This window comes from Bos indicus, chromosome 17 (genome assembly GCF_029378745.1).
Source record: "Bos indicus isolate NIAB-ARS_2022 breed Sahiwal x Tharparkar chromosome 17, NIAB-ARS_B.indTharparkar_mat_pri_1.0, whole genome shotgun sequence".
Lineage (NCBI taxonomy): Eukaryota > Metazoa > Chordata > Mammalia > Artiodactyla > Bovidae > Bos > Bos indicus.
In genome coordinates this window covers 4,978,094-4,991,708 of record NC_091776.1, presented here as the reverse complement: position 1 = coordinate 4,991,708, position 13,615 = coordinate 4,978,094, and the positions used below count along the sequence as shown (strand labels likewise).

General features: G+C 45.9%; 1 protein-coding gene across 2 annotated transcripts in view; it reads right to left on the bottom strand.

The window, feature by feature from the left end:
- The window catches only part of TMEM154 (transmembrane protein 154), a 52,267-nt gene extending 39,714 nt beyond the window's left edge, over positions 1 to 12,553 (bottom strand). The window contains exon 1 of one of the 2 annotated variants that reach the window (XM_070768989.1): positions 12,102 to 12,553. In XM_070768989.1, coding sequence (XP_070625090.1) covers positions 12,102 to 12,189 — 88 coding nt within the window. In that variant the 5' untranslated portion in view covers positions 12,190 to 12,553. The remainder of the gene's footprint in view (positions 1 to 12,101) is intronic. The other variant, XM_019978027.2, reaches the window with a different exon arrangement.
- Positions 12,554 to 13,615: the final 1,062 nt, after the last annotated feature.

Below are 13,615 nucleotides of genomic sequence, written 5' to 3'. Positions count from 1 at the left end.
GGCGTGCTGTGATTCATGGGGTCACGGAGAGTTGGACATGACTGAGCAACTGAACTGAACTGAACTGAAATCAACTATACCTTAACAATAAAAATACCTGTGTATGTACTTGTCAAACAGTCTATTTTTTTTTAATCAGTTGTTCAGCATCTGTGACATCTGACTGTGATGTGGTCAGGGGCAAAATGGGAATAAAACAGGAACAAACAACATTACCAGACACCCCAGGCCCCAGCCAGGCTGCGGGGGAGGATGGCTATGCTGATGCAGGGGTTACTGATGCCAAGCAGACGGACCACATCCTTGATGTCAGGGCTCTGGCGTGGACCAGAGGCTGCCCTGGGACACCATGCCAGTGGGAGCATGGGGCACGTTCTCAAGGGCAAGTCCCTTCTCCAGTTCACTTGGTTTTGAAATAGTACTGTGAACTGTTTATTATCTGATGTGATTTCTCCCCTGTACTTGTTCGTTTATTGGCTGTCTCCTCCACCATCGCCCCCCCATCTCTCTGCAGCACAGGGAGCCCTGTCTGCCGGGTGGCTGCCGTTTATTGAATAGTTGTTTAGGAGAAAGGCCAGATGAGTTGGAGGCAAAGTGCTAGACAGGCATCACGCCTTTTTATCAAGAGTTGGATATCTTCTTCTTCAATCAACCCCCTTCCAGGAACACGCACAGTGTGTTCTTAGTCAGAGACAGAAAAGGGATCTACAGCAGTTTTCTCAGAAACGCATCTGAATTTAAAAAAAGAAAACACTGGGAATTGAGAGGAACTGAGTGAAAAGACAAGAACCTCTAATAATGAGATTTCACATTTCTAGCTTTTGGGGTTTTCTTTCTGTTGGTTGGCTTTGGCTTTGGAATCAGGTGTGTCTTAGGGTTCCCCCCATAAAGTCCGAGTGACTGAACCCTCTCTGGGGAGCAGGACTAGGGGTGGAGGGACTCTTAATTCCTCTGTAAGCTCTGTTCACTACATACCGGACAACTTTTAATAAGTGAAAATATTCACTCAGGATGTTTTTTCTGACATTATGCTTGAAGAAGAATAAACAGTTGGTTGAACAGACTCAGTGCAAAATCAGCGAAGGTTAGTGGCAGAATACCCACTCCAGTGTTCTTGCCTGGAGAATCCCAGGGGCCGGGGAACCTGGTGGGCTGCCGTCTATGGGGTCACACAGAGTCGGACACGACTGAAGTGACTTAGCATAGCATAGCATGGTTGATTTACAATGCTGTGTTAGTTTTAGGTGTACGGCAGAGTGGGTCAGTTATCCATGGACATATACCCACTCTTTTTCAGATTTCTTTCCCATAAAGGTTATTACAGAGCATTACAGATTTTTTTTCCCATATAGGTTATACAGAGCAGAGTTCCCTGTGCTCTACAGTAGGTCCTTATAACCCATTTTATATATAGCAGTGTGAAAAGTATTTTTAAAAATTTTAAAAAGATTCTTAAGTGATGGAAAAGTATTCAGGTTGGTCATAAGTACTATTTTTATGACAATTCTACCCGTCTTTTCTTAGAATCTTATTGATTTATTTTCGGCTGTGCTGGGTCTTTGTTGTCGCGTGGGCTTTTCTCTGGTTGCAGAGAGCAGGGGCTACTGTTTCTGGTGGTGCCACAGCTTTTCACTGCGGTGGCTTCTTTGGTTTCGGAGCACGGGCTCCAGGGCAGGCAGGCTTCAGAAGCTGTGACCCCTGGGCTCTGGAGCACACAGGCTTAGTTGCTCTGTGGATGAGGGATCTTCCCAGACCAGGGATCGAACCCGTGTCTCCCGCACTGGTAAATGGGTTCTTTATACAGAGCCACCAGAGAAGCCCCCTCAGAGTTTTAACACTGCTGGTTGACCTTCTGATGTGCTAGCCTCACTCTCTTCTGTCCACATCCTTTCTGCATTTATTAATATACCCCATGACTTTTTTCTCAATTTGTTTTTAATGAGACTAATTACATCAAAATATGCTTTAAAGTGGATCCACCCTTGTAGTCCTGATTTCTTCTACTTTATCACCAAGATTTTTTTGTTTGTTTTAATTATTTTTTTTATAGTGATAATTCCTTGTTATTTAAATGACTGATCTAGGACTCAGTTTAAATATTCTTCTAATATTTGTTAACTGGCTACATAGTCAATATGTCTCTGGGTTTAGCGATGCTCCAAAATAGGAGTAGTCTTTGCTTGGCAAAAGATCATCTAATCATAAATAGAGTTACTAGATAAAATATGGGACATCTGTTAAATTTGAATATCAGGTAAACAACAAATAATTTTTTAAAAATATGTAATATTTATATGTATACTTACAATAAATTACATGGGGTATAGTTATACTAAAATTTTTTTGTTGATTTAAAATTTATATCTATCTGAGTGTTTTATATTATTTGCTAAATCTGGCCATCTTGCGTGCATGCAAGCTAAGTCGCCTCAGTCATGTTCATTTCTATGCGACCCCATGGACTATAGCCCGCCAGGCTCCTCTGTCCATGGGATTCTCCAGGCAAGAATACTGGAGTGGGTTGCTGTGCCCTCCTCCTGGGGATCTTCCCAACCCAGGCATCAAACCAGAGTCTCTTTTGTCTCCTGCATTGGCAGGTGGGTTCTTTACCACGAGCGCCACCTGGGAAGCCTTCTGGCCATCTTGCATGCTTGTTAAGTTGCTTCTGCTGCTACTGCTGCTGCTAAGTCAGTTCAGTCGTGTCCAACTCTGTGCGACCCCATAAACAGCAGCCCACCAGGCTCTCCCGCCCCTGGGATTCTCCAGGCAAGAACACTGGACTGGGTTGCCAGTTCCTTCTCCAATGCATGAAAGTGAAAAGTGAAAGTGAAGTCGCTTCAGTCGTGTCCAACTCTGTGCGACCACCTGGACTGTAGCCTGCCAGGCTCATCTGTCCATGGGATTCTCCAGGCAAGAGTACTGCAGTGGGGTGCCATGCCCTTCACCAGGGATCTTCCCAACCCAGGGACTGAATCCAGATCTCCTGCAGTGCAGGTGCATTTTTTTACCACTAGGCTAGCCATCTTAATCATAGACAAATAAGCATAATTTTTAGAAAAGAATAAATAGATTTTAAATTAATAAACAGTGATGTCGGGGGGAGGGGGGGAATCAGCAAACCCTATTAATTGCTGGACTCCTGTTTCTGAAAACCACAATGGAATGGGGAAATAGGAAATAATAAAGATGGTTTTAATTTATATAAAATAAAGAAATATAGAAAAAAATCAGATTTCTAAAACAAACTAGATTAATTGGTTTTGTTTTATGGGAAAAAAAAATACTACCACCCATCAGACCCTACTCTGGTGGATAGCTCTCCTTTCCAACCACCTCTTTAACTTCTCAGGAAGTCCTTCTGTGATGTCCTCAGCACCTGAGGCAGACTCTTCCATCCTTTTTATGTTACAAATTTTTTTTTCAAGTTTTCAAATCAGTTCTTACTGGCTTGAAATTTCATGTCTACGAAACTTATATTCTCCATTTTTTTTTCAAAAGTACTTCTAAAACTACTTGGATTTTCTGCAAATTGTCATGCCACTCAATGCTTCTCTCCTGAACTTCCCTCCATATTCTGAGAGGGAGGTGGACAGAAGGCGTTCTCGGAACTACTCACGGATGCAGCCATGAAGCTTTCTCCGCAGGAGGAGGAGGAATGGCTGTGGCCTGTTTGGTGTGAGGAGCCAGAACTGAACGATTCCCGGACCAAATGATTTGAGAGAGTTAACATTTTAGAATAAAACTGGATTAACAAAAAAATCACATGCATCCAGTTTTCACCACATTGTATTACTGAAATGATTATAACTTTGTCAGAAACACAAGTATGTCTTGGGCGACTGAATAAATTTCACGTCATTCATGTCCCTGCTAGGCACCAGGCCCTATTCTGGGACATAAAGGTGAATGAGACCATTTCCCGGGGAAGCGGTGGGTAAGCAGGGACAACGGCATCCAAATTAATAGTCACATGACAGTTTCATAAAAGCCGCAACAGGTTTGGGTACAGAATGTCATGAGGACTCGGGAGGGGAAGACACTCATTGCATTAGGGGTGGGGGATTCAGGAGATCTTCACAGAGGAAGTGATCACTGAATTGAATCTCAGGATTCGTCAAGCAATGATGGCTGCAAAGGCATTGCAGCTGGAAATGCCCCCGTGGAAAGACTCTGTGGCCCAACAGAGCTTGGCACATTCAAGTACATGTATCACGGGATGTGCAGTGGGAAGGGCCAGCAGGAAAGGAGCTCGGCACAAGCTTATAAAGGGCCTTGTGATGATGCCAGGGAGACTGGAATCTATCCAAAGGAAACGCAAAACCACTGAAGGGGTAAGTACAAGAGAAAAATCATCACATTTTTGTTAGAGAACCATCATTCTGGAGGTTATATGAAATGCAGTTGGAGAGGAGACAAAGCCAAGAAGACTAGTTAAGAAGTTGATGACGTACCCTAGGTGAGAGCTAAGAAGGGCTTAAACCAGCAGGGAGTAGAGAAAGAGTTCTGTTTTGGCCAGGCTGAGCCCAAGGCCCCTGGGACATCTCCAAGGAGGATAGATGATCAAGATGCAGGACTGGGGCTGGGCCTTCAGACCTGACTGGAAGTGATACGGGGCAAGTCATCAGCCAAGGACTGAGATGGAAGCCAAGAAAATGGAAGACATGGCCCTGAAATGATGGAAAGAGTAAGAAGAGAAAAGAAAAAGATGAAAGGAACAGGTGGAAGAGAAAGATCTCAACCCCAAACCTGAAAGGAACAACCAGACTCACAGGAGACCAAGAAGAAAATGACCTCATAAGAGCCAAGGAAGAGGAGGGTTTCAATAACTGATTAATTACGTTAAGGGCTACAGAGAGAAACCGAAGATAAAGACGGAAACGGGCCGTTTGGGTTCAGCTCTCAGGAGGCACTGCTGACTCGGGCAGAGCGGCTGAGTGTTGTGCTTGCCGTGGCAGCCGGATCACAGGGGGCTGAAAGATGAATGAAGAGGGAGAAAATGAAGACGTGCTGGCTGTCTTTCAAAGAGACTGGAAGCCATGGAAAGAAAAGAGGGCAGACAGCCAGCAGGGACCCAGGAGAACTGGAAAAGAACTCACTTTTCATGATGAACATTCACCTACCGAAGAGAACAGAAACAAGTATAACAAATAACAGGGGACCCACCCCGATTCTCTTCTATTTCCCCATAATGACGAGAACAGGGGTTGGCAAACTTTTTCTTAGTGGGCCAGAGAGTGAAGGTTTTAGACCTTGTGGGCCAAGAGGCCAAATAGAGGCTATTATCTGTTTTTATATAACCATTAAAAACCAGCCTTAGCTCGAGGGTTGGAAAAAAACAGGAAGACAGCTGAACTGGGGCCATGAGGCCTGGTTTGCTGACCCCGGACCACCATGCTTTTTCTGAAAGGAACACAACATTGTAGATCGTTGGAGCCCTCCTTCCCCTGATCTCATTCAAGTTAACTACTCTCCCCAAGTCAGCCTGTATCAATCCCATACTTTTCAAATATGCCTGTGTCCCTAAGCCATAGAAGCAGAATTTGGAGTGTTTTTAAAACTTTAAAGAAATATAATTATTCTGTGCATAATAATCTGCAACTTTTCTTTTTTTTTTGGTCAACAGTACATTTGAGACTGATTTATCTTTATACATTTGGCCACAGTTTATTAAATTTACCTACTCTATGATAATCTCATTCTATATCAAGTTCTTCATATTTTTCTTTTGTTAATAGATATTGAGATTGTTTCTGTTTTTCCATTTTTACCAACAAGGCTACACTCCGCATCTTAGCCAACTTCTTTGCTCTACACTTGTGAGTGGTCTGGGGTATATGCGTAGGAGAGGACTGTTGAAGCTGTAAGGGTATGAACATCTTCAGTTGGCTAAATGTTTCCAAAGAGTTCTCTAGAATGGTTGTATAAAAAAGTTTCCATTTCCAATAATCTCATATAGTAAGTAACCTGAAAAATTCTCCCAATATGCAACACCTAGAGATACAAATGAAATACAGTAAGTCCCCTACATATGAACAAGAGCGTTCTTGTTCATTGACAATAGCACATTGATAAGTCCTATTTGTTCATAAGTCCAACAAAGTTAGCTGAGGTACCCAACTAACACAAACAGCTATATAGCACTTACTGTAATAGGTTTATAATATTTTCTCACACAAATAATACATAAAAAACAAACACAGAATAAAGAAAACGGTTTTAATCTCACATTACAGTACAATAGCTGGCATACAGGAGCTGGTATCAAGTGAACGGCAGATTTGAGGAGGGAGAGGAGGTGGAAGATGGTAGAGCTGAAGGATTGTCAGCAGCAGGAGATGGAGAGCAAGCTGCAATTTCACTCATGCCTGATGATGACAGAACACAAGTTTGCGTCTTTGAAAGTTTGCAACTTGAAGGTTTGTACGTAGGGGACTGACTATATAAGAAATTTCTTGAATGTATAAAGAAATCACAAAAAAGCAAGGCAATCCCCAGGGCCCAGAAAACATGGATAAAGCAAAACAACAGCTTGTAGGGGAAATTTAAATTCACAGCCATACCTACCTACCTACGAGGACTTTCCAGAACCCCAGAGGGATATCAGAGGTTCTATAGTGCTTTTAGGGGTTCCAGTCCACCCACTGGGTCAAAAGTTAAAGCTTAAACACCAGGTCATGGTTGTAAAAAATAAAGAAAAAAAGAAAAGCAGCTGCAATGATTCTGGCAAAGGTCAAAGTCAGGAGTGCTTCCCCGAGGCTGACCTCACCATCATCCTGACACTGTGGACCCCTGGCCCATGACCCGGCTGTGAATTTGGTTCTGTCTGCTTCGTGCTCCTTGGCAGTCTCTTTGCTCACTTTGGTCACCTGCTTCTGGTTACTGGCTTGCCCCTTTAACGAGCTTTTGGCACCTCACACAGCTCTTGGAGGCCGACCCCTGGGGGCTGCTCCCTCCACACCCCAGGGCTGGGGTTTAAGCCTCAGGTCCAAGCTCCCACTCTCTTCAAGCCCCGTGCACATCCCTGTCCGAGTTTTTCCAAACCGTATTTTGTGGTGACAGGACTGCGGTTGTGCTGGGAAAGTATTTACAGTAGCTTGATGATGTATCAGAAAAGTTGAAGTTCTGTTAAATAGGGTGGGCCCAACTCTGCGTGCTGGGTTTTCCCCTCAGGGCCCCCCAGATTTCCATCATGATGGGAGTCGACAGATACCAGATTTGATCTACATAAACTTCAGACAGAAATGGTCAAATAGTTAATAATATGTTTAAAAGACATAAAAGAAGGAATAAAGAACATAAAGAAAAAATAAAACCAAGACTATAGATATACACATATATTTATGAATATTCTATATTCTCAAATTTTCTTGGAATGAAAAGCTTCAGCAGCAGGCGACAGGAGATGACTGCATTAATCTGCCCTCCCACGGGCGGCGCAGGGCTCCTGCTTCTCCACACCCTTGCCAGCAGCTGAGGGTGGTGCAAAGCACACACAGGCAGGCAGATCACAGGCTGCGTTGTTGCTTTACAGAACTGGGCCCATCCCAGCCAAGGTCTTGCCCTCCTCTGGTCTCCTGGGTCTGCCTTCAGACACAGGACTTTAAGCCTTAATCAATCTCTCTCGGCCTGCTTTTCCTCTCTTTGCCCCCGAGGGCTGGTTGATCCTGGGAGTCAGATCTCAGCAGGTTTCTCCCACAGTGACTCGGCCTGACACCTGATGAAGGCTGTGCTTCCTCTCCCTGCTTCCCACACCCTGCAGCCTCTTACCCGGTGACTTCAACATTCTGTTTTTCCCGCTTCTGGTCTTAACTGTACTCACTTCTGATTCTCTGTTGCTGACCCTGTACCTTTCGGCCCCTCCCTTCCCCTCCACAGGCCAAAGTTCAACCCAACTCCTCTGTCCCTTTTCCTGTGAGCCCGCCTCCAGTCCAACCAAACACACACGGCCACAAGTGTGACAGTCTTAGAGCCCAGCCAACAGCTGATGTGACGCACCTACAGGCAGGAAGGCACCAGAGACAGATTTCTCCAAACCTGAAAGTTACACACACAGCCTGGCAGAGCCTCAAAACCAGAGGCAACATGGCATCTTGTTAGAGCATGGACTCATGAGGCTAAATCTTATTCAGATACACTACTTAGCTGTGTGACCTCGGGCAAGTCATTTAACCCCTCTGTGCCTCAGTTTTCTCCTCTGAAAAACAGCAATAATAGTACCCACTAGATAACATTCATTAAAGGAATCAAATGAGCTGGTACATGTACAGTGTTCAGAACAGGCATATACTGAGCGCTATCTCTGTTGGCCATCATCATTATTAGTACGGGGACTGTCCCAGGAAATAGCACATGGCAGCCCCACAGTCATTGAAACAAGAGCAGTTTCAGAAAGTTTAGTTTCATTTATGCAACTAGAACTTTCTTCTATTCTTTCTCCCCTTCTCAAGGTTCATCCAATCATTACATGATCTTTACTCTTCTGAAACAGCCCAGAAAACCTCCCAGTCCTCTCCATCAAACCCAGTGTTTAACTTTGGCCATCAAAACATTTATAGCTGCCTTCTTCCTGCCTCATGCCTCTCAGTTCTTTTTTTCCAGAGACCACTCTGCTTTTAGCAGCGGTATCTGGGAAGTTGCTCTGAACTTTCTGACAGTGTTACGCTGACACTGGCAGGACACAGGATTAGGAACAAGGTGGCCCTTCCTCCCGCAGGCAGAACGCTGCCTTCGTTCTGAGCTTTCTTAGCATCCGACACTGGCCAAGATCCCTAGGCCCAGAGCTATTCTGTAACTGTTCTCATCTGTTTGGTCAAAATCCCAGAAAAGCTGTTTTCTCATTTCTCCCCTGGTGACTTCTAAGTGGATGACTTCTCTTGAGACAGTAATCCATTCTGTACCAGGCTCTATAGCTATATAAAGCAAAAGATTCAAAGATGCTGACTCAGCAGCAATGGTGCTGGTCTCAGGTAACGGCAGGTATTAGATAATGTCGCACCTTTGATGTGAGATAAACCTGGATTATGCTTGCAAAGAGGAATCAGCCTGTTTGGTAGACTGCAGTCTTCTACCAAACACCTCCGTGATAGTTTTTGAAGAATTCAAGGAAATACTTAGATGTAACTATGACACTTGGCTTCCCAGGTGGTACTAGCAGTAAAGAACCTGTCTGCAATGCAGGAAGCACAAGAGAAGCCCGTTTAATCCTTGGGTCGGGAAGATCACCTGGACAAAACTGAAGCGACTTAGCATGCACGCATGTGACACTCAGACACCGTTAGCCCAAAAGAATATGTTGTTGCTGTTTAGTCACTAAGTTGTGCCTGATTCTTTGCAACCCCATAGACTGTAGCCACCAGGCTCCTCTGTCCATGGAATTCTCCAGGCAAGAATACTGGAGGGGGCTGCCATTTCCTTCTCCAGGGGATCCTCCCAACCCAGGAATTGAACCCACGTCTCCTGTACTGGCAGGCAAAGTCTTTACTACTGAGCCACAGGGAAGCCCCTCAAAAGGATATATATCTTACTTAATTTTACAATGTATATTCATTCAGTCCTTAATTAAGAACAGCCTTTCCCTCGGCTAATCTCAAAGTAATAAGCTCTGGTTTATCCAGCTGCTTGCAAGTGGGCATTTTTGCATTTTCAGGCACTGAGAATGGAGACAGGGCCCAGTGAGGGTAGGCTGACCCAGACAAGCCCCGTGCTCCCCTCAAATGCAACTTTTCACCTCGTCCTTCTCCTGACATCCTAACATTACCTGCCTTCAGGAGCTCATCGGTTTTAGTGATCAGTCTCACACCCACTCTAGGATGATTTCAGTATTTCTCAACAACCACCGGGTTCCTAATTTATGCTGACCCCTTACAAGATTGGAGGAAATCAAAGATGAACAAAAGGGAATTTTCTTTTCCCTGGAGGTGTTCACAGCCTGGAGGGAGGCCTGGGTATGATTCTAGGTGGTTAGCAGCAGCAGCAGCAGGTCTATGGGGGCACAACAGGCAGGGTGCCACAGAAGGGGCAGTGAGACAGACACCAGCAACGAGGCTACATTCCGTCTGAGCCTTTTAAGAGTACACAGGCATCCACTTGTAAGAAAAAAAAAAAAGGAACCTGTCATCACTTGCAGCCAAAGCCACAGAGGCCTGGAACACACGCTCCATTTCGTGTGACTGGGGCTGCGGCGGGGGAGCAGGAGAGACTCAAGGAGATGCTGTGGAAAGGAGATTGCAGGGAGAGGCCAGGGGCCACGAGTGAGGAGCCACCTCTGTGAAGAGAAGGGCCACGATCACATACAGAGCCCAGAGGGAGACCTTGCACTGAGTCTCTTCACTAGTCCTTTGGCAGCTCCTGGACTGCAGACACTTTGGTTCCATCATTTTCAGGCGCTCAAGAAAAGTACTCAGCTAAGGTTAAATATCACTCTCAGGAGCCTGTTTGAGGCAAGTGTGGTAGCAGTGAGAGTTAAAAGTGGGGAAGAAGGATAGCTGGGCCCTGCTCCCATGGGTGCTGAGGGATGCCTGTCAGGGAAAGGAACGTGGTCCAGAGGTTTTAGCAGAGGGCATGGTGGATTCCCTGGCTGCAGAGGAAAGACCCTGGAGTCCAAGTCAGAAAAGCTGACTGGCGGTGGGTCTTACCTTTCTCCTCTCAGTTTCTTCATCTGTACCCCCAGTACAGCTGCACCTCCAGCACAGCTAAACACTCAGTACAGTTTGAGCATCATCTTTAAGCTCCCTTCCTGCTCCAAATGGGGAAGGGAGTGGCTCAGACAGTAAAGAATCTGCCTGTGATGAGAGAGACCTGGGTTTGATCCCTGGGTTGGGAAGATTCCCCCAGAGGAGGGCATGGCAACCCACTACAGTATTCCTGCCTGGAGAATCCTCATGCACAGAGAAGCCTGGTGGGCTAAGTCCATGGGGTCACAAAGACTCAGACAGCACTGAGAGACTAAGCGCGCAGCACACCTGCTCCAAAACTTTACGCATTAAAAAGCACAGCGTCCACCAAACTCATTTTGAACATGACCCTCAATTTCAACCAAATCTCTCTCCAGTTGGAATGGCTGGCCTTTCCAGTCTCCACCTGGAACCCTAGAGACCACGCTGGGAACACCCAGGGAAAGGGAGATTGGTAGGGTGGGGTGGTTGTGTGCTGACTTCTAATCTCCAGGAGGTTATCTGTCTGTGAGGTAGTGTCTGCTGCCCCTCCCCACATCCTATTTAAAGAACCTCAGCTTGAGAACCTTCCTTGTGGGTCCAGTGCTGTTCCGAGCTAGCAGCAGGAGGTGTCCACTGACGGGAAGCACCTGCAACCAGTTCGTTTACCCAAGAGCGAATCCACACAAGGGTAAGAAGCAGGGAGTGACTGTGCTGGTTGTAGCAACTGTCAAATGCTTCTCTTAGCTCAACACTATGAGATTTAATACTTTGTCTTTTCTGATACCTTTGATTCACTACAATCACATAACTTTTTAAAACCAAAGCTTCATTAGTCACAATCAACACAAAGAAAATCTCTCCCAAGGTAACAAGATCAAAGGAAAGCTGATGAAAGCCCTTACAAGTTGGAATGGATGCCTGGGGATTCCTCAGACAATTTCCTGCTTACTTTTTTTTTTTTTTAACTTATGGTGTTTCTTTAGTCTACTTTCCAGTCCTAAATTTCCATAGCCCAGTTTTTCCAGGACTTTTTGGAACCAGCAGACTTCTCAGCCCACATTACTAAAAGTTAATTCATGATTTCTCTGTTTCAGCTGATTGAAACGGTCTTTTCCAGGAACTGCCAAAGAGTTGGTCATTTTCTTTATATGCCCATTAAAGCCGGTAAATGACTGGGACCGGTAAATTACATCTTGGAAAACAAAGACTGCGGGGAGCTTAAATTCCAGGAGCGAACTGCAGCTGGATCAGCCGGCAGAGAACGAAGCCAAGTCCCTCCTCCCTCCTCCCCCCACAAAAAGACAGCTAGACTTTCCTCCACTTTTTTCACAGTAAGGCTTAGGTTTTTCTAAGTGTTACGCTCCCCGGCAGAGTTCTGTAGCCTCGGGTACCAGACAAGCCTTCCTCGTCCTCCTCGCCGGGAGTGGAAAGCCGAGGGGTGCTTACCCTGCGCCGGGCGGGTGGCAAGGGCCGCGAGGACCACGGCGAGGAGAAGGGCGGCGCGCGGAGCCTCGGGGGGCGCGCGCCCCGGCATCGTGATGCTGCTGCGCGCAGTTTCAGTCCCACTGAAACGTGAACATTTCCTGTTTCCTGCTTGTTTGGGTCGGTGCTAACTTGAAGGAGAGGTGTTTGCCTGTTTTTTAGGAAGTGATGTAATTCTGCAGGAGCCTGTCAGACCAGCAAGAGTTGCAAAAGAGAAGTTGCTCTTCAAGCACTGATTCAGTTAACACGCCTCGCAAGGCCTTTCCCCACCCCGGCCGCGTGGGACCCCGCCTTTTGATATCGCCCCAGTAGGAGCAGTGTCCTGCTCTCAGATGTCACTCAGGATCTGGGGCTGGGGGGCGTGGACCACTCGCCTTCTGGGTTTGTGATTTTACTCCATCCCCAAGTCAGTGTCCCGTTCTGCCTAGAGTCTAGAGCTGCGCTCTCCAGTAGAACCTTCTGAGATGATGGAAATGTTCTGAATCTGTGTGATCCAGTACAGGAGCCATTAGCTACATAGGTTGCTAAGCACTCGAAATAGGGCTGGCGAGCCCTGAATTGTCAGTTTCTGTTTTCATTCATGTAAATTTAAGTAACTCTTTGTGGCTGGTGGCTACCACACTGGACCCCATTCAGCAGGGACACCTGTGCCATCAGGAACTGTGCCCAGCCAGGAACAGGCCAACCCTTCTCTTGGGTCACCCACACCCTTCTCCCTGGGTCCTGGGTCCTGCATGCCCCACGCCCACAGCTCATTAGAAGGAAAAGGTATACTATATGCCTGAAGGGCGTGCTCTGCTGCTCCAGAGAGAAATCATCTTTTCATGTTTCGCTTTTTGTTTATAAAGACTATTTCTTAGAGCAGTTTTAAGCCCACAGCAAAGTTAAGAGGAAAGGGCAGAGATTATCCCTAAACCCCGAGTCCCCACACCTGCAGCGCCTCCTCCACTCTCAATATCCCTGCAGAGTGGTACATTTGTTTCACTTGATAAATTTACATCGACACATCACAACCACACCAAGCCCCATTGTTCACTTTAGGGTTCACTTTTGGTGCCATATATTCTATTGGTTTGGACAGATATATAATAATGACATGTATTCTCATTATAGTATCATATTGGGTAGTTTCTCTGCCCTAAAAATCCTCTGTGCTCCACGCGTTCATCCCTCCCAACCCCTGAAAACTACTGATCTTTTTATTGTTGGCATAGTTTTGCCTTTTCCAAAATGACAGATAGTTGGACTCACAAAGTAGATAGCCTTTGCAGACTGGCTTCTTTCATTTAGTAACACGCATTTAAGCTTCCTCCTTGTCTCTTCATGACCTGATAACTCATTTCCTTTTAGTGCAGAATAATATCCCATTGGCTGCAGGTACTGCACTTTATTTATCCATTCATCTACTAGAAGGACCTGGAGGAGGGCATGGCAGCCCACTCCAGTATTCTTGCCTGGAGAACCCCTTGGACAGAGGA